Source organism: Thamnophis elegans, chromosome 13 (genome assembly GCF_009769535.1).
Source record: "Thamnophis elegans isolate rThaEle1 chromosome 13, rThaEle1.pri, whole genome shotgun sequence".
Lineage (NCBI taxonomy): Eukaryota > Metazoa > Chordata > Lepidosauria > Squamata > Colubridae > Thamnophis > Thamnophis elegans.
In genome coordinates this window covers 46,123,875-46,144,990 of record NC_045553.1, presented here as the reverse complement: position 1 = coordinate 46,144,990, position 21,116 = coordinate 46,123,875, and the positions used below count along the sequence as shown (strand labels likewise).

At 48.3% G+C, this 21,116-nt stretch overlaps 2 protein-coding genes across 2 annotated transcripts; both read left to right on the top strand.

The window, feature by feature from the left end:
• The first annotated feature begins 357 nt into the window (after positions 1–357).
• LOC116516344 (TLC domain-containing protein 5-like) lies at positions 358–11,226 on the top strand. Its single transcript, XM_032228772.1, has 2 exons — positions 358–553; positions 10,637–11,226. The coding sequence occupies exons 1-2, from the start codon at positions 358–360 to the stop codon at positions 11,224–11,226; spliced, it is 786 nt and encodes a 261-aa protein (XP_032084663.1).
• A 7,176-nt stretch (positions 11,227–18,402) lies between these two features.
• On the top strand, positions 18,403–19,446 carry LOC116516370 (TLC domain-containing protein 5-like). Its single transcript, XM_032228801.1, has 2 exons — positions 18,403–18,598; positions 18,908–19,446. The coding sequence occupies exons 1-2, from the start codon at positions 18,403–18,405 to the stop codon at positions 19,444–19,446; spliced, it is 735 nt and encodes a 244-aa protein (XP_032084692.1).
• Positions 19,447–21,116: the final 1,670 nt, after the last annotated feature.

Genomic DNA, 21,116 nt, shown 5'->3' with positions numbered 1-21,116 from the left:
AGTTCCCAGAATTCCCCAGTCAGCTTGAATGGACTTCAACTCCCAGAATTCTCCAGTCAGCTTGAATGGACTTCAACTCTCAGAATTCCCCAATCAGCTTGTCTGGACTTCAACTCCCAGAATTCCCCAGTCAGCTTGAATGGACTTCAGCTCCCAGAATTCCCCAGTCAGCTTGAATGGACTTCAACTCCCAGAGTTTCCCAGTCAGCTTGAATAAACTTCAACTCCCAGAATTCCTCAGTCAGCTTGTCTGGACTTCAACTCCCAGAATTCCCCAACCAGCAGCTTCATTGTCATTGGGCTAATGTGCATATTATTTCTCTCACTCTCTTTTTGCTTCTTCTTAGCTACAAGAACATGTCGCCCATCCTTCTCCAAATCATCATTAGCACCTGGGCTTGGCTTTTCCTCTACTGGGGTTTCTGGTATCGAAACAGGCATCGCGGTGCAGAATGGAGCTGTCGAGTGGTCACTTTCTTACACGGCTTGATGGTCACTTTCCTTTCTGGCTACGTGGTCTTCGTTGACGGTCCCTGGCCGCTGACTCATGCAGGTAGGAAGGTGTGTGTGAAGCTCCACCAGCGTATTGGAAGAAGCAAGGGGTATCAGACTGGCTTAATGGATCAGCCTCTTCCACCACAGACTGGCTTAATGGATCAGCCTCTTCCACCACAGTGCCAGTGGGTGATCTTAAGTTCCCACTGTCTCAGCCTTGAAACCAGGACTAGGCAAAGTTAGACCAGCAAAGGATACTCTTTGTAGCTCAGGGTTGAAATAACAATAGCACTTAAGACTTATATACCGCTTTACAGCCCTCTCTAAGCGGTTTACAGAGTCAGCCTATTGCCCCCAACCAACTGGGTCCTCATTTTACCCACTTCGGAAAGATGGAAGGCTGAGTCAACCTTGAGTTGGCCAGGATCGAACTGTTAGCACTTGGCAGATGTGAAGCAATAGCACTTAGACTTATATACTGCTTCACAGTGCTTTACAGCCCTCTCTAAGGGGTTTGCAGAGTCAACCTCTTGCCGCCAACAATCTGGGTCCTCATTTTACCCACCTTGGAAGCATGGAAGGCTGAGTCAACCTTGAGCCTGGCGAGATTCGAACTACCAAATTGCAGTCAGTCGGCGGTCAGCAGAAGTTGCCTGCTGTACTGCACTCTCACCGCTGTGCCGCTGAGGCTCATGGGTCCTTGGTACTCTCTGAGCTGGATTGTTTTCTTGCAGATGTTTCATTACTCAAATTAGGTAACATCCTGGTGAGGGTATCTCGCTTGGGTAATGAATTGTCTGCAAGAAAAAAATAACAAGCTCAGAGAGCACCAAGGACCCGTCAAAGTTACGAAACCATGAAATGGTCAAATCTGGTCCTTGAAGCATTGTGGCCACCAGTCTTCTCCAGGGCCCAATGTCACTGTTTGCAGATCCCTACTCGTCAATGGCATGTACAGATATCATTCTTGCAACCCAACCTGACAGATGTGTCTTATGACCGTGTCCAAGCAGCTGGGCTGAGCTTTCCAGAAGATACAGCGCCTCTGTGCTTCAAGCCACAGATTCAGAGGGACGCTTCCCAGCTTGGTCCTCCAGTTTGGCCCAGCTGAAGCTTTCGTTGGGTTCTCCAATGTCCTACAATTCTTGTCCTCAGAGGTCACCCTACGTTATTATCCTGGGGTGAGGGAGGAAGGAGAGGATGGGCTGATGATCCTAAGCTTTAAATTATGAACATCCCAACCTAAGGATCAAGTTCTTAGCCTTCTTGCCCATTTGTCGCTGCTTCTCCTAATCCAGGTGACTTTGTTGATCGCCACAAGTTCTCCTCCTGCACATTGTCAGCTGTCCATGCGCCACCATCCATTTTAGTTTCATCTTCCACCCAACTCATATGACTTCTCCAGCAACGGTCCACCAACATGGCTCTACCTATAGGAGAATAGGTACTTATAGAGAAACTCCCCACTTTTTTCCTCTCTTCCTCAACAGCTTCTCACTTCCTCCCATAATTAACACGCTCCATGATAGGTGCAAAACGGTTAGTTAGAAGTCTCTTTTATTTATTTATTTATTTTTAAATAATATCTATTACATTTTCCAACATTTAAAACAAAACAAAACACAAAACATATGTTTACACGTAACAGCTTTTCCATATCAGTACACATATTTTTGGTAATAATCCTGTTTACAAGAAATTCTATCCCTCTATGACTATCCTAATTTAAATACTCTCTATATATTCTACTTTTACCCTTTACACCTCAAGTTTTACATTTACTCTCAAGCCAGGAGTACCATCTATTCCAAATTTGATAATGCTCAGTGTCTTCCCTCTCCTTCATTTCCATAGATAGTCTATCCATTTCTGCACATTTGTAGATTTTCTTTCATATAATCGGATCTGGGGGAGATATCTGTTTGTTTCCAATTCTGTGCTAGTACAGTTCTACTTGCAGTTAATATGTATAATATTATGCATTGTAATTTTTTCTCCATTTTCCCATCAAAAATTCCCAGAGGAAACAGCTTCTCACTTCTTCCCATAATTAATACGCTCCATGATAAGTGCAAAACAGTTAGTTAGAACATTCTTTAGCTCCAGTTCCACCTGATGTTGACTCCATGGATTGTTCACGGGGGTCTCCGCAGCCAGTCTTAAAGACCTTGTGGTTGCCTTCTTCTACACGTTGAAGTCCATGTGACTTAAAGAAGCCAAGAGGGAAATCCTGGTTTAGAGCATGCAGGGCTCTCAAACAGAATAACAGAATTGGCAGGAACCTCGGGGGGAGGGGTCTTCTAGTCCAACCCCCTCCTTAAGCAGGAAACCCTAGACCAGGGTTGGCAAACCTTTTCGGCACTGAGTGCCAAAACAGAAGTGTGCGTGTGCGTGCTGAAAACTGGACAAGCAGCCACCCGATGCACATGTGCACGCCGGGAAAATGATCTTCCGGTTTCCAGCATACACATATGCACCGGCCACATGGCCTTCCAGTTTGTGGCAAGCATGTGCACGCAAAGATCAGCTGGCCAGTGTGCATGTGCATGCCGGAAACCGAAAGATAATCTCCCCGGCGTGTGCATCAGTGGTGGTTTCCGGGAGGTATGGCCCGGTAGGGGTGTACCGGTGGTAGCTGGGAGAAGCAGCCACCATACCGGAACAGTGGCTCATTTGGCCCGCCCACCTGCCCACATTCCTTACCAGGTTTTGATGCAAATGGGCTGATTGCACATGCACGCACAGCGTGTGGGGCCTGCGCAACCTCCACCAAGCAGCTGGGTGTCACAGGGTGGTGCCATGTGCATGCATGCGGAGTGCGAGTGCCCAACAAGGATGCCTGGCTGATGCGCTGTGTACCGGCTACGATGGGATCCATAACCCATTACTGATGTCCCTGCGCACTGGGTGGCTGCTCTTCTGTTTTTTGGTGCTCTCGTGTGCATGAAGACCAGCTGGCTGGCGCGCCGGAACTCAGAGTGGGCGACAGCTCACGGGCCTGGAGAGATGGCTCTGCGTGCCACTTCCACCATGTGTGCCACAGGCTCACCATCACGGCCCTAGACCATTTCAAACAAATTGTTGTCCAATCTCTTCTTTAAAAACCTCCAGTGTTGGAGCACCCACAACTTCTGGAGGCAAGTCGTTCCATTTATTACTGAATTTTTGAAGTATAAGACGCACCAAGGTTTTGAAGAGGCAATTTAAAAAAAGCAGGTAGGTAGATAAGAGGGAGGGGAGAGAGAGAGAGAGAGAGAGAGAGAGAGAGAGAGAGAGAGAGAAATGCAGTAGGTAGATAGGGAGAGAGAGAGTAGGGAGAGAGGGAGGGAGGGAGGGAGGTAGAGGGAGAGAGAGAGAGAAAGAGAGAAATACAGTAGGTAGGTAGGGAGAGAGTAGGTAGGTAGATGTTTCCAGGTGTATTTATCCATGTGCTGGAGAAGGAAATCGCTGACAATCTGCAGTCCCTAAGACTTTGTTTCTGTTGGCACAGCACTTGATCAATCTAATTCTCATCAATCAAAGAGTTTTCCAAAAGGAAAAAAAAAAAGTTTTTGCACTCTGCAAACCTCCCCAAAATGGTAATTATTCTTAACTGCCAGGAAATGTTAGATGTCCCTGCTCTATTCCCCACAACCCAGAAACCTCTCAGCTCACCTTGCAGGGTGGAGGAGACCGAGAGATTACAAGCGATCTTAGGCGATTCAGCAATCTGGGTTGTAAATAGGGATTTGAATGTTGCATTCGGGCGCTCTTAAGCCCTGTTGCTCACTGCATTGCACAGGCCTCGGTGACCCAATTAAACACCGAGATTTCTTTACAAGTTGCAGGTGGGTAGTGCAGAGCCAGGGACAAGTTGGACTCGCCCTGCAAGGATATTTCTGTCACTTCTGAAGCACGAATCCCGGGAGTTTCAGAGAAGATGGAGGCTCTTTGAGGTCACCACTGGACACCCCAGGTGTCAAGGTGGCAGGTATAAAGTCAGCCACCAACGAAGAGCTCTTAGCTTTATCCCAATCTTTACATAACTTTTGGGGGAGGCGGTGATGGTTTATGGAATTCTGAGCCTTTTGCTAGCAGAGTGGCCACCCAGTTTCAGTCATAAGGACTAGAAACTTCCTTCTGCAAGTGAAAACAGTGCACCCCAGGAGGACATGCCAAAAGCATGTGAGGCAAGTTGAGGGAGTAACATGCTCATTTTCTTCTTTTCCTTCCTCCCTCCCTCCTTCTGTTCTTTTCTCCCTTCTTTTTCTTCCCTCAACCCCCTCCTTTTCTTCCTCCCTTCTTTTCTTCCTCCCCCTCCTTCTGTTCTTTCCTCCCTCCCCTTTCTTCCTTCCGCGCTCCCTTCTTTTTTTCCTTGCTCTTTCCTTCTGTTCTTTTTTCCCTTCATTTTCCTCCCTCCTTTTTCCTTCTTCCTCCCTTTTTTCCTCCCTCCCTCCTTCCTTCTCTTCTTTCCTCCCTTCTTTTTCCTCCCTCCCTTTTCTTCCTTCCTTTCTCCCTCTGTTCTTCTCTTCTTTCTCTTTTTCCTCCCTCCCTCCCTCCTTCTGTTCTTTTCTCCCTTCTTTTTCTTCCCTCAACCCCCTCCTTTTCTTCCTCCCTCCCTCCTTCTGTTCTTTCCACCCTCCCCTTTCTTCCTTCCTTCCGCTCTCCCTTCTTTTCTTCCTTGCTCTTTCCTTCTGTTCTTTTTTCCCTTCTTTTTCCTCCCTCCCTTTTTTCCTTCTTCCTCCTTTTCCTTCCTCCCTCCTTCCTTCTGTTCTTTCCTCCCTTCTTTTTCCTCCCTTTTCTTCCTTCCTTTCTCCCTTCTGTCTGTTCTTCCCTTCTCTCTTTTTTCTTCCTCCCCCCTCCCTCAGTTCCCTTCCTTCCGTTCCCTCTTGACAGAATCCTTCCTTCCTTATTTCTTTCTTTTCCTCCTTCCCCCTCCCTCCTCCCTCCCTCTTTCTTTCTTTCTTTCTTTCTTTCTTTTACTTTTTTCTTTTGTCCCCCCCCCTCCGCAATCATCCATTTTGCATCTCTGTCTCTGTGTGTGTGTGTCTCATCCACTGCTTCCTGTCTTTAACGCTGGGACTTAGATGTGGATTCAGTTGTGCTGGCTGCATGTGGCCTCCTCCGTTGTGTCCTCACAAGCCCTCTCCTGCCTTTAGTTTAGCTCTCGTTCTCTGGGATTAGATCTTGAACCCTTTTCACGCAGCACCTGCCAGCCTTGTGTGTCAAATAATTCCTTGGAGGAAAGTCTTATTCTAAGCTTTTGGCTCTCGGCCTCCTACAACAGGGGCAGCATTTACAAGCCCTGCTCCTTATTAGCCATGTGGGAGACCTGTAATTACTCTGAGGGTGATAACAGCGAAGCAGCAGCAACAAAAATAATATCCTGTATTTTGAGGAGTATTCAATGAATAGTAAGCCGTGGCATTCCGCCCTTTCACCATAGAAAAACCCAGTATGTTTACCGGGAGAATTAGAGAGAAAACAAGGAGGAGAATCAGGAATGTGATCCCAGCTGGAGGAGTTGTGATCTACGCAGGGTTTCCGCACAAAGAGAATTTCGAGTTTCAGCTTTAATACCCTCCCATAAACATCTTTCATTTGCTCCAGGGAGAGTTTTTGGTGTGTAGATTTAGGTTCAAGGTCTCATAGGTGCTTCCCCCCCCCCCAAAAAAAAAGGCAACTGAACTTTGTTTTTCCTTGAAGAGGTTTCGCTTCTCATCCCAGAAGCTTCTTCAGTTCTGATGGAAGGGTGGAGGGTGGAAATGTTTATAGACTTTACAGTCCTCTGGTTGTTAGGGCTCCCACTGAGAGTCTTTGAAGCCACTTGGAGGTTTATCTGTGCCCTCGGGGTCACCTGAGTAGCGCAAAAGGTGTGGAGCCCTTTGAAAAAGCACATTTGGGACAACCGTGACCTGGATGATGGAGAAACTGTGTAGGCCAGTGTTTCTCAACCTTGGCAACTTGAAGATGTCTGGACTTCAACTCCTAGAATTCCCCAGCCAGCGAATGCTGGCTGGGGAATTCTGGGAGTTGAAGTCCAGACATCTTCAAGTTGCCAAGGTTGAGAAACACTGGTGTAGGCATTTAGGATCAAGGATGAAGGTTTAGGTTTGTTTTTTTTGTTTAATGCGCCTTTACAACACCTGTCCAACTCCGAAGGAACTGCGAAGGAAAGACAGACACTGCTCAAGCATGGAGAATAAGCAGCCTATGGAAGTGTCATGTGCACAAATTGGGGGGGGGGGCGGGAAGAGACCGAACAACAATACAGATTACAGATTAACAGAGCTGGAAGGGACCTTGGAGGTCATCTAGTCCAACCCCCTACCCGAGCAGGAGAACTGACACCATTTCTGACAAATGGTAGTCCAGTCTTTTCTTGAAACTGCTCCCACAACTTCTGAAGGCAACTTCTGTTCCATCGGTTGATTGTTCTCACTGTCAGAAAGTTCCTCCTTATTTCCAGGTTGAATCTCTCCTTGTTCAGTTTCCATCCATTATTCCTTGTCTGCCCTTCGGGTTCCTTGGAGAATAGCTTGACTCCTTCCTCTCTGTGGTAGCCCCTCAAATATTGGAAGATGCTCTCCTGTCTCCCCTGGTCCTTCTCTTCACTAGACTAGCCAGGCCCAGTTCCTGCAACTGTTCATCGTATGTTTTAGCCTCCAGTCAGATAATCTTAGATAGGTTCAGATGAACAGAGTTGGAAGGGACCTTGTAGGTCATCTAGTCCAACCCCCCGCACAAACAGGAGACCATTCCCACACCATTTCCAACAGACGGCAGTCCAATCTCTTCTTGAAAGCTTCCAGTGATGAAGCTCCCACAACCTCTGAAGGCCAAAGGAGGAGAAAATTCCTCCTTATTTCTATCTTGAATCTCTCCTTGGTCAGTTTCCATCCATTATTCCTTGTCTGGCCTTCAGGTGCTTTGGAAAATAGCTTGACCTCCCCTCCTCTCTGTGGCAGCCCCTCAAATATTGGAAGATGCTCTCCTGTCTCCCCTGGTCCTTCACTAGACTAGCCATGCCCAGTTCCTGCAACCGTTCTTCATATGCTTTAGCCTCCAGTCCCCTAATCATCCTGGTTGCTCTTCTCTGCACTCTTTCCAGAGTCTCCACATCTTTTTTTATAGTATGGTGTCCAAAACTGGAAGCAGAATTCTACGTGTGGCATTGACTTACAGCCATTTATTTAAGAGCCGAGGTGGCGCAGTGGTTAGGGTGCAGTATTGCAGGCCACTTCAGCTGACTGTTATCTGCAGTTCAGCGGTTCTAATCTCACCGGCTCAGGGTTGACTCAGCCTTCCATCCTTCCGAGGTGGGTGAAATGAGGACCCAGACTGTGGGGGGCGATGTGCTGACTCTGTAAACCGCTTAGAGAGGGCTGAAAGCCCTATAAAGCGGTATATAAGTCTAACTGCTATTACTATATAGAGCCGAGGTGGCGCAGTGGTTAGGGTGCAGTACTGCAGGCCACTTCAGCTGACTGTTATCTGCAGTTCAGCGGTTCTAATCTCACCGGCTCAAGGTTGACTCAGCCTTCCATCCTTCCGAGGTGGGTGAAATGAGGACCCAGACTGTGGGGGCGATATGCTGACTCTGTAAACCGCTTAGAGAGGGCTGAAAGCCCTATAAAGCGGTATATAAGTCTAACTGCTATTGCTATTAATGACCATTCATTGTTTCAACAGCACTGCTTATGACTTATGACCATTTTTCACACATTAAGACCACTGCAGCACAGGGTCAGATTTTGGATGCTTGACAACCGGTTCATATTCATGCGGTTTTCTCGGCTCTGACTTAGCGTGCTGCAGTAGATGAAGCCAGTAGTTATGGACGGCAAAGTGTGGTTTTCCCCCTTGATATGCTGTTTAAACCCGAACGCTGCAATTTGTCAAATTATAAGTTACAGCTCAGCAAGTGGGCCAAAGCCAGCCAGTTATGGCTTGTATAACCCATGATTAAAACAAGCCTTCTCTTAGAAAAAGTTAACGCTGAGGGAGTGGTGGGGAGACACGTCAAACCCCACTGAGAATGGAACTCAAGGTATAGCAATAGCAGTTAGACTTATATACCGCTTCATAGGGCTTTCAGCCCTCTCTAAGCGCTTTACAGAGTCAGCATATCGCCCCCAACAACAATCCGGCTCCTCATTTTACGCACCTCGGAAGGATGGAAGGCTGAGTCAACCCTGAGCCGGTGAGATTAGCAATAGCAATAGCAGTTAGACTTATATACCGCTTCATAGGGCTTTCAGCCCTCTCTAAGCGCTTTACAGAGTCAGCATATTGCCCCCAACAACAATCCGGCTCCTCATTTTACGCACCTCGGAAGGATGGAAGGCTGAGTCAACCCTGAGCCGGTGAGATTTGAACCGCCGAACTGCAGAACTGCAGTCAGCTGAAGTAGCCTACAGTGCTGCATTTAACCACTGCGCCACCTCGGCTCTTGGTATGGCAAACTCCCTCACCTATTATGCAGTACTGGCTGCCCTGATATCATTTTTTTTTTTAAAAAAGAGAGATTTTGAAGTCTAGACTAAAACATTTTGATTCCCACAGGCGATGTTTGATGCCGTTCCCCTATAATTTTCTTTGAGCAACGTAGGATATTTTCTTGGCAGAAGGTTGATTCGGGTGACAGCAGGGAGGTAAAAGGAATGTGTATCAAAGCTCAGCTGGCAAATTTATTAAACCTTCAAGACAGCGGTGGGTTCCGCATCCTGGTGCAACAGGTACGGTGCAACGGGGGCCGGCATTTACCACATGAATGCATGCAGCACGCACGCGCGCATGTGTCCTTACCTCCTGCGATGCTGCAGCTGCTCAGCAGAGCATCGTGCAGGCCCCTTACGCTCCGAGCGCATGTGCAAAAGCGTCGGAGACTTCAAATACAGGTAAGGATGGCATGTGGGCACTCCGGAGCACCGTACAAGAACGGTACCCGGTGCTCCCAGAAGGCACTGGTACGGCCATACCAGGGCGTACCACTGCAACCCACCACTGCTTCAGGATGCCAGACGATGATCCACATTATAAGAGCCGAGGTGGCGCAGTGGTTAGAGTGCTGTACTGCAGCCACTTCAGCTGACTGCTATCTGCAGTTCAGCGGTTCTAATCTCACCGGCTCAAGGTTGACTCAGCCTTCCATCCTTCCAAGGTGGGTAAAATGAGGACCTAGACAGTGGGGGCGATATGCTGACTCTGTAAACCGCTTAGAGAGGGCTGAAAGCCCTATGAAGCGGTATATAAGTCTAACTGCTATTGCTATTGCTATTGCTAAACCAGCTTTAAAATCTATCATTTCAGTGCTTTGGACTGGGAACCCTTCCAATATTTGAGAAGCTGCCACAGAGAGGAGGGGGCGGGGTGTGTGGCCATCTCAACGTCCACTCATCGAGGCTCTGTTTTCAGCCACAACGGCCTCCTGTAGCCCTTTGCCAGGGAAAACAAAGCTTTGGGGGGGGCTTTGTGTGGTCTGCCCAGGCTCCGTTTTCAGCCGGAGTGGCCTCCTGCAGCCTTCTGCCCACAAAAATGGAGCTCGGCGAGGCTGCACACCGCCCTCCTGGACTCCGTTTTTGCTGGCAGAGGGCTGCAGGAGGACATTGTGGCTGAAAACGGAGCCTTGGAGGCAGTGGTGGGATTCAATTTTTTTTTACTAGAGGTTCTGTGGGCATGGCATGGCTTGGTGGGTGTGACAGAAGGAGGTCACTGCAAAATCCCCATTCCCTCCCCACTCCAGGGGAAGGATACTGCAAAATCCCCATTTCCTCCCGATCTGCTGGGACTTGTGGGGGCAGAGAATAGATGGGGGCAGGGCCAGCCAGAGATAGTATTTACTGGTTCTCTGAACTACTCAAAATTTCTGCTAGTAGTTCTCCAGAATTGGTCAGAACCTGCTGAATACCACCTCTGCCCTGAGCTCTGTTTTTGCTGGCAGAGGCACTGCGGGCTGGTCCTTTGCTGTTTCCAGGGCGGTCCCGCTTTGCCAGATCTAAGCACCCCATCTGTTGGATCCAGCCCACAGGCCTTGTGTTTGGCACCCCTGTCCTAGACCCTCACTGCTTTCAAATGTTCAGAATGGGATAAAATGCAAAATGGGAAGCGCAAAACTCAATTGCTTTTCTTTTCTTTTTTTTCTAATTTACCCCTTTTCTAGGCCACCCAAACACGCCGCTCCAAGAATTTATCCTCTGCCTGTCGCTGGGCTATTTCATCTTTGACTTCTGCTGGTGCGTCCTTTTGGACGGTGAGAGCGACCTGATGCTCACTCACCACCTGCTAAGCATGGGCGGCATGTCACTGGTCTTGGACACCGGGAAGTCGGGCCCCGAATTGAACGCCCTCATCTTCGTGAGCGAGATCACCAACCCGTTTCTGCAAATGCGCTGGTTCCTGCGAGACAGTGGGGGCTACCACAGCTTGGCCGGCGATGTGGTGGACATCTTGTTCGTGGCTCTCTTCCTGGGGCTGCGGATCGTCGGCGGTGCCTGGATTATGCACTCCGTGATGAAGTCCCCCGAGACGTACGGGACGCTCAAGGGTGGAATCCTAGCGATGTACGGCGTGTCCTTCATGTTTTTGGTGGAGATCTTCAGTTTCGCCAAGAGGAAGATCAACAAGAAACTCCAGGCTTGGAGAAACGAAAGAAGCCAAGGAGATCACACCAAGGTTAGCCGACATCTTCCTAGCTTGGGTATCCGGGGATCTGTTGAACCCAACCTACAAAGAGCAAATAGATCTTGTTGAATTTGGAAACTACTTTCCGCGCCGGATCTGGATTCATCACCCAGCTCCAGAGCCATGCATAGAATTCAAGATGATGGTCAAAACACGGCCAAAGTCAGTAGGGATGGCCTGAGGAAAAAAACGGTTTGCAAGAGGAAGAGGTTTACTTCTGAAATCAGCCAATCCAGTCGAAGGCTACATGCCCAAGGGGGCTGCTCAGATGGATTACAGTGAAGTAAGAGCAACAAAGATGATTAGGGGACTGGAGACTAAAACATAGGAAGAACGGTTGCAGGAACTGGGTATGTCTGGTTTGATGAAAAGAAGGACCAAGGGAGACATGATAGCAGTCTTCCAATATCTCGGGGGCTGCCACAAAGAGGAGGAAGTCAAACTATTCTCCAAAGCACCTGAGGGCAGAACAAGAAGCAATGGATAGAAACTAATCAAGGAGAGAAGCAACTTAGAACTGAGGAGAAATTTCCTGACAGTTAGAACAATTAATCAGTGGAACAACTTGCCTCCAGAAGTTGCGAATGCTCCAACACTGGAAGCTTTTAAGAAGATGTTGGATAGCCATTTGTCTGAAATGGTGTAGGGTTTCCTGCCTAGCCAGGGGGCTGGACTAGAAGTCCTCCAAGGTCCCTTCCAACTCTGCTATTGTATTGTATTAAATATGGATCTGAGATAAGAAATGTTGGGTTGTTTTGTTCCGGGGATCAAGCCAGGGGACAGTCCCACCAGATTTAGAGGATCACTGCAGGTGCTAAAGAGGAGATGCTTGCCAGTTGGTCAAGGACAGGATACGAAACCACATTTCTGGCTGTTCCAAAGATGCATTTTATTTATTCCCCCCCTCCCCCTACCACCCAAAGCAACTGGACTTTCTTGTTTTTTTCCTTGAAGATGTTTTGCTTCTCAACCCAGGTGCTTCTTCTGTTCTGACCGAACGGCGGAGAATGGAAGGGTTTATATGCCCTGCAGCCGTGGAGGTCTTAGCAGCCTGAAGGCCGCCCATTCGCTTTCTGAGAGTCTCAGAAAGAGTGCGCACTTGGGGGGGGTGTTATCTGCACCCTCAGGGTAGCCCGATTCAGGGTGCAAATGGGCGAGAAAACTTCACGGTGTTGTAAACAGGAGATAGGCGTATCCCACCCCACCACCCCTCAGTTGGGAGAGGGCTGTTCACTTTTAATGTGGATGGCTTCCGTGTGTGTGTGTGTGTGTGTGTGTGCGCGCGTGTGTGTAGCTGGGGGTCCGCACAGGTTCGGGCGATCCTCTAGCTAGAATTTTGCTCAGTTTGGTGAATCCCCAAATGCTACCCCTGGCTGGCCACGCCCATCCCATCCCATTCCCCCCCACCCTTCCCAGGAGTCTCCACGTGGCCCATTCATCATGCAGTGCAGGGCACATGCAGAGGGTCGGGGATAAGGGGGGAAATGGGCCTACTGGAAATTCCAGACATCCAGAAACAAGCCTGTTTCCAGCCTCCGGAGGGCCTCCAGAAAAATTCAGTTTTCACCCTCCCGGAGGTGCGAGAAAAGCCTCCCGAGCCTGGGGAAGGAGAAAAACGCCTCTCCTTCTGCCATGGTGCAGGAGGCTGACTAGGCCACGCCCACCATGGCCACACCCACTCAGCAATGGGGCAGCGAACCTGTTGGTGAAATTTTTGAAGCCCACCCCTGCTTCCTTGACCCCTCTTTCAAACCAGCGGTCAGTCCAGAATGTGGACTCTTTCCAGAATGTGGGATTCCCCCTAGACAGATTTCTGGTACTGTTATCCTACCTGGTTAAGCTAGAGGCTGGGTACCTACCAATCACAGGCCACTAATTTTGGGTAAATCTACACAATGTTTTAAGGGATGCGGTGGCTCAGTGGCTAAGACAGTGAGGTTGTCGATCAGAAAGGTTCGGCGATTCGAATCCCTAGCACCACGTAACGGAGTGAGCTCCCAGCTTCTGCCAGCTTCTGCCAACCTAGCAGTTCAAAAGCACATAAAAAAGGAAGTAAAAAAATTTGGTGGGGAGGTAACAACGTTCCATGCGCCTTCATTGTTTAGTCAAACTGGCCACATGACCACGGAGACATCTTCGGACAGCGCTGGTGCTTTGGCTTAGAAATGAAGAGGAGCACCGCCCCCTAGAGTCGGGAACGACTAGCACATATGTGCGAGGGGAACCTTTATCTTTATCTTTTATGCAATGTTTGCGCCTCCAGAGGGTGCAATTTCACAACTCACTCAAGCCCGTGTCTGCTCATCCTGAGAGCAGCCATTCCAGTCAAGCATTCCCACTACGACATCCTACTCATGGTTTGCTCTGGGTCTATTTCTTCCCAGCGCAAATCCCCGGGGGATTCGAATAGTTTTTGAACTCCCTGCTCCAGAGTGGATTTGAGGATCTGGAAAAAACAACAACATTCCAGCTCTTAAGTTTGCTTACAACTACAAAGGAAAATATTTCGAAGGACTTGCAAATACAAGTCAAACAAACAGATCCGTGAAATCAAATGAACAGGATCGGCCAAGGGAACAATGTTCTTGGCGGTTGGGTTTTTCCCCCCTACTTTTTTTGCAATATGGACAGAATAATTGCATCGATATAAAAATAGCTACAGTTTTTAAATAAACCATTAAACTTGAACTGCATGGAATCAGACTGTTTGGTGCTTGTTTTATGACAATTAAGGACCAATTCAAAGAGGGGAGAATGGACCGTTTGTGGTCTGTGACACACAAGGGTCCTTCCAGGAATATAAAACAATATTTTCAGCAATGGAGTGTGCAGGATGTATCCCAAGCTCTTTGCAAATGAACCCCTAGGACAATAAGGAACTAATCGTGAAAATGATCCAAATATTGATGATGATATCAAAAATGACTCTAACAGGAAAGGAATAATCCAATTTTCCTCTTTAGGAGACCAATCAACCCGAAAAAGAATTTTTGTGGCATGCTTCTTTTTAGATCCTAACAAATATATTTCATATTCCTTGAGACCTGAAAGTATTTTGTAATAGAAGAATCTCTGTTTTTCCAAATTTCTTGTATGGTGTTCGAAATTATTGTAGTATTTTTTTTTTAATGTTGATAGTATTGTTGTTTAGCCTCCTATATAAAAACTTCTTGTGTAAATATATTTGGAGGTACAAGGTTTTCAGAAGAACTGGACGAAACACAGAACATGTTTTCACATATTATGAATAGTTTTCTAGATGTAGAGAAGAGATTGGTTCTTCTTACTACAGTAAGCCTGTAGGGATCTTCCTTCCTTCCTCCTTTCCTTTCCTTCCTTCTTCATATTCTATTCCTACTTCCTTCCTTTCCCTTTCTCATACTCTATTCCTCCCTCCTTCCTTCCTTCCTTCCTTCCTTCCTCATACTATATTCCTTCCTTCCTTCTTCCCTTCCTCATACTCTATTCCTCCCTCCTTCCTTCCTTCCTTCCTCATACTATATTCCTTCCTTCCTTCTTCCCTTCCTCATACTCTATTCTTCCTTCCTTCCTTCTTTCCTTCCTTCCTCCTTTCCTTTCCTTCCTTCTTCCCTTCCTCATACTCTATTCTTCCTTACTTCTTTCCTTCCTTCCTCTTTTCCTTTCCTTCCTTCTTCCCTTTCTCATATTCTATTCCTCCTTCCTTCCTTTCCCTTCCTCATACTCTATTCCTCCTTCCTTCCTCATACTATATTCCTTCCTTCCTTCTTCCCTTCCTCATACTCTATCCTTCCTTCCTTCCTTCCTTCCTTCCTATCCCACCTTTATTATTTTCACAAATAACTGATGGCAGCAAATAGATCAAAGACAGCTTCCCCTTCCTATTCCTCCCAACAACAACCCTGTGAGGTGAGCTGGGCTGAAAGAGAATAACTGTCTTAAAGTCTCCCAGATGGGTTTTGTGGCTAAGGAGAGTTTTGAACTCCTGGTCTCTTGCTTTCTAGCCTGGCGTATTAACCATTGGACCAAATCTTCCCAAAACTCCATGAACCAAGAAGCGTGTGGACATTTAACAAGCAGTGATTTCCCCTTGCTTCTCTACTCCTGACATTGTTCTCCTGTACTCAGGGGAATAATTAGTGCTAACCTCACAATGCTCCAGAAAGCTGCCCTTAATCCTTCTCTTCAAACGTCCCACGGGATTGCTTGCGGAGTTTAACTGGGTCATATTTGCGGCAAGGAAAACTCGAACGAATCCACAGTCTAACCAATTTAGGCGAATACGGGAAACGGGGGTCTAACGTGTGAATCACGACATGGCAATTCACAGATTTCTTGATATCCGTGTGGGACGTGGGAATCTGCGACGAAGGGAGAAGGTTCAAGGATTTGTTCAATTATATCCTGAGATATTTGGAATTTGTCACATCAATAATACGTTTGCTAAGCGAGAACAGAGCTACTCGAAGGAGTTTAGGCTGAATGAATGTGATTTAATAAATGTGCTTATTCAGTTATAAATTATGCTGTGTTTACTGATTCATAAACAGACAGCTTTCTTTTTGTATAAAACTATTTGGGGGGGGGGTATAAGATTTGGACGCAGCGGGAATTCCCAAGCAACTAATAAAGAGCTAATAAAGCATCAGCCAGGATTCCTGGTCAGATGGAGGCTGCTTGTTGGGAAAAATCAAAGGTTACAAAAGCAATATCTGTCTGTCTGTCTTATTCTCTATCCATCCATCCATCCATCCATCCATCCATCATCTATGGAATCCATCCATCATCTGTCTATCTGTCTGTCCATCTGTCTGTCTATCTATTGGCCGGTCTATCTAGGTTTCTATCTAATATCCATCCATTATCTATGATATTCATCCGCTGTCTGTCTGTCTGTCTGTCTGTCTGTCTGTCTATCTATCTATCTATCTATCTATCTATCTATCTATCTATCTATCTATCTATCTATCTAGATTTTACAACCCCCGGTATGCCCAAATATGGGAGGAAGATCACTACTTCCATTCTCTGTCCTTCGGCTCGTCACAAGAGACCATCCAGACAGAACCCAATATTTTTTTTACTGTTGCCTTTTTGTTACATTTGTTATATTTGTGCTGATAAATAAATAAAGGGAGACTAGTATAGATCTATTTCAAGCTATTTAGCTCTCATCAGCTAGCCATACCCTTGCTGGGAATCGAGCCTGTGCTGTATTGCCTCTAAGGCAGATGTGTTAACCATTGAGCCACAGAGCTCGACTCCTTATCAGCCAGCCAGGGTGAAAGGTGTCTATTTAGATACCTACCTACCTACCTACCTACCTATCATCCATCCATCCATCCATCCATCCATCCATCCATCCATCATCTATCTACAATATCCATCCATCATTGTCTCTGTCTGTCTGTCTATCTATCTTTTGTAACATTTGATTTTTCCCAGTAAGCAGTCAGCATTGTCACCCCTGAAGATTTTACATACATTGTAACATACAGGAATCCTCTAGACTTAACCCATTAAAACTTGCCCAATTGCCAGTCCTTAAATGGACGTGAGCCTTCCCAAATATTTCAATTGGCCTCGTACATCTTCTTTATACCCAACAAGATTTTGAAAGGATTGCATTCTGACCAGGGACTGACCAGCTGCCTTGCCAACTGTAACCCGACAGCTGTTGGCCTTGGATCAGATTTCTGGCTGCTTCCTGCCCTGTTGCCAACTGGCCAAGCTGCAGATAGTTACAGGTATTTAACTTCAGCGTTACCTGTTTGCAAACTAAGCGTAGGCGCCTCCTTCTAGGGCATCTATCTACTGTACCTGCGGAACCGACGCGCTCCTTCGCCTTCTCAGTTTCGCTGCTTTCCTTCAACGACCGTCGGAAAAGGGTTTTCTAACCTTAAACCTAGTTTAATTTAACCGTGGTCTGCCTACCAAGTAAGCCCCTGGCCGCGTTCTCCCAGCAAGCCGAGGCCTCAAGCGATCCAGCGAGGCGCCTCCTTCCCCTCATTGCGCGTTGGGACTCCTGCGCGCAATCGGCGGGCGGCGCGGTGCCCGCGGGCGCTGCCATCCGTCCTCCCCACCAGCAGGTGACCCTAAGCTGGCTTCCGTTCTCTGCCTGCCCGGACGAAGCTCGGTGATCTCGGTCACCGGGAGACGCCTCGCCGCCGGGGGCGACCAGGAGAAGAAAGCCCGGGGCCTGGCTTGGCCAGGTGAGCTCCGACAGGTGCGCCCGCTCGCGCGCTCTCCTCGGCCGGAGGGACTGGCTGGCTGGCTGGCCTTGGCTTGGGTGGGGCGGTGGGCGAAGGGTCCGGGCGATTGCAGTGGGGAGCGCTCCAGCTCACCGGGAACGCGCTTCGGCCGGTGTGCGATGCTGCGGGGAAAAAAGGCTGGAGGAAGCGGCAGGGGCGCGCAAGGAACGCGCCACAGGTTGTGCTTGGGCACAAAAGTGAGCCTGGGGCTCCGTTCCGCCCATGTGCGGCATTGCAACCATGCGCCACGGCCGGGGGCGTGGAGGAGGAGGAGGAGGAGAGGGTCTCCGCAGAGTTAGTTCCCGCGGTGCGCTTGCTCTAAGTCTAAGGAATATATGCTTGATGGCTTGGAGATTTGCACAGCTTGGGATGTATGGGGTGAGCTCTGGTTAAGGGAGGGAGGGAGGGCTTGTCCCGTGTGGGAGGAACCCAACCATAGATCCCATGTGGCTTGGCCAGGGAAGGACCAGAAGGACCCTCTAGTGTTGTGTTTTTAACCTTTGGCAGCTTTGAGATGGGTGGGCTTCAAATCCAGTTTTGAGTGTTGAAGTAGGGCCATGTGGGGCTGAGAGAATCTAGGTGGTTGCTAAGATTGGACAACAACTTGATGCACATCATCCATCTATCCATGCATCCATCCAATCAATCATCCATCCGTCCATCCATCCATCTATCCATGCATCCATCCAATCAATCATCCATCCATCCAATCATCCATCCATCCATCCATCCATCCATCCATCCATCCATCCATCCATCCATCCATCCATCCATGCATTCATCCAATCAACCATCCGTCCATCTATCCATGCATCCATCCATCCAATAAATCATCCACCCATCCATCCAATCATCCATGCATCCATCCAATCAACCATCCATCCATCCATCCATCCATCCAATCAACCATCCATCCATCCATTCAACCATCCATCCATCCATCCATCCAATCAACCATCCATCCATCCATCCATCCATCTTTTTCCACATTTCCCTTCTATTCCACTGCAGAAGGATGGTGGCCATGATGCTGTGGGTGGCCCTCAGCCTGTGTGGCTGGCTCTCCCTCTACGCCTGGTCCTGCCATCACTACCGAGAGCGCCCCTGTGAATGGAGCTGCCGACTGGTCACGTTGACTCATGGCGTCTTCGCCACCTGCCTCTCCGGCTACATTGGGTTTATTGACGGCCCCTGGCCAATGACTTACCCAGGTATGTCTGGTTCATTTCCATAGAAGCAAACCTTGCAGAGGTGCAGAGACAAAGGATGACCTTGGCTTTCTAGAAAGGAATTTTGCTTTGACTACATAGCATCTGCTCCGTACAATCCCCCCTCCCATCTTCCCACAGTAGAAAAGACATAGTAGAATATTAGAAAGTATGGCAGGCCAAGGTTCGAAGAAGAATATGACTGCAGGCCTGACATTAGAAGCAGAAGTCGCCTGCAGTACTGCACTCCTAACCACTGCGCCACCGTGGCGTACTTGTATCTTTGATTTTCCTCTCTTCCTTGTCCTCTAGGGTACCCAAACACGGTACTTCAAGTCTACGCGTTGTGCATCAGTTTGGGTTACTTCCTGTTTGACCTGGGATGGTGCGTCTACTTTAAGGCTGAAGGACCTTTGATGTTGGTCCACCATTCTGTCAGCATCCTGGGCATCAGCGCCTCCCTGGCCTTGGGCGAGTCTGCCGCCGAGGTCAACGCCGTCATCTTCGGCAGCGAACTCACCAACCCCTTCCTGCAGGCCCGCTGGTTTCTGCGGGAGAAGGGGCTGTACCCCAGCTTGATAGGAGACGTGGTGGACTTCCTCTTCGTGGTGCTCTTCGCAGGCGTGAGGATCGGGGTCGGGGCTTGGCTGATGTACAGCGTGCTGCTGTCACCCAGGCCCAGGGTCTTCATCAAAGTGGGAGGTTTCATCATGTACGCTGTGTCGTGTGTTTTCATGGTCAGCATTTTTAGGTTTGCCCGGCGTAAAACTGTGAAGAAATATCAAGCCTGGAGGGCTTGGTGGAACAAAGAGGTGGACTTGAACGCCAATGGGTATCTCAAGAGTCACTGACCCAATTGTGGGTTGTTCTCCAAGATTTAGCATCGATAATTAGTCTGGGCTGTACCTCCAAGATCTTGTTCGAATCATCAACAGAGTGAAGGGGGGGGGGGCAAGGCGGCGTTGTAGATAGATCATGGGACTACGTCTGGAGAAACCCAGGGTCCACCTCCCTGCTCAACCGTGAAACTCGGTTGGATGAGGGTGGACTTGCTGCAACCCTACTTCCCAGAACTGTTGGAGGACGAAACAAACAACTGTCACTGCTACTGTCCTAAGCAATGGGTGGGAAGGTGGAAGATATGTATGATCTAGGGAGATGCGTCAGATGTCGCAAGCCGGAATAGAGTTGATTCCTGTTTCAACCCAGTGCAAATGCTTGTGCTTAGTGGGAATGTGTTGCACACCCTCCTATTATGTGTTTGTATGGAGGGGGGGCGGGACCTTTTCTAACAATCTTTCTATTTTTCAAAATTAAGGCACGATCCCAAGTAAGCCAGGAGTATTTCTAAAGAATCTCCTGGTTGGGTTGGTTTTCCTGGTTTGGATTTTTCCCCCCTCTTGTTATCTGAACTAAGGGGACTAGATGCAAAATGAGTAAGATATAGAAGAGCACAGTCTGTACTGTTAAATAATGTAGAATGGGTTCTTCCTAGGTCTTCTTTGGAGGATGGTTAAGTTATAGGCCATCAATCCTTAGCTTCCCTGGCATTAAATAGATAGAGGACTGTCTGTCTGTCTGTCTTTGTCTGTCTGTCTACCTCTATCTTTCCATCCATCCCTCAATTTTCCATCCATCCACCTTTTCATCCATCTATGCTTTCTACCTTCTTTCCATCTTTCCAACTATCTATTCATCTATCCTTCCTATCTTCTATCCATCCACCCACCCACCTACCCATCCACCCACCCATTCTATCTTCTATCCATCCATCTATGCATCCATCCACTCACTCACCCATCCATCCATCCACTCACTCACCCACCAACCCACTCACCCACCCACCCCTCCATCAATCCATCCATCCATCTATCTTCTATCCATCCACTCATCCACCCACCCACCCATCCTATCTTGTATCCATCCATCTATGCATCCATCCACTCACTCACCCATCCATCCATCCACTCACTCACCCACCAACCCACTCACCCACCCACCCCTCCATCAATCCATCCATCCATCTATCTTCTATCCATCCACTCATCCACCCACCCACCCATCCTATCTTGTATCCATCCATCTATGCATCCATCCACTCACTCACCCATCCATCCACTCATCCACCCACCCACTCACCTACCCACCCCTCCATCAATCCATCCACTCATCCAACCACCCACTCACCCACCCACCCCTCCATCAATCCATCCATCCATTCTGTCTTATATCCAGCCACTCATCCACCCACCCACCCATCCTATCTTGTATCCATCCATCTATGCATCCATCCACTCACTCACCCATCCATCCACTCATCCACTCACCCACCCACCCCTCCATCAATCCATCCACTCATCCACCCACCCACCCACTCACCCACCCACCCCTCCATCAATCCATCCATCCTATCTTCTATCCATCCACTCATCCACCCATCAACCCACCCACCCATCCATCTTCTATCCATCCATCTATGCATCCATCCATCCATCCACTCATTCACCATCCATCCACTCAT

Excerpts from the sequence above, each read along its gene's own strand:
- LOC116516344 (XM_032228772.1), top strand. The coding sequence starts at position 358 with ATGTCGCCCATCCTTCTCCAAATCATCATTAGCACCTGGGCTTGGCTT. Across the intron at positions 554-10,636 it reads CTGGCCGCTGACTCATGCAG|GCCACCCAAACACGCCGCTC; the intron begins GTAGGAAGGTGT and ends CCCCTTTTCTAG.
- LOC116516370 (XM_032228801.1), top strand. The coding sequence starts at position 18,403 with ATGGTGGCCATGATGCTGTGGGTGGCCCTCAGCCTGTGTGGCTGGCTC. Across the intron at positions 18,599-18,907 it reads CTGGCCAATGACTTACCCAG|GGTACCCAAACACGGTACTT; the intron begins GTATGTCTGGTT and ends CTTGTCCTCTAG.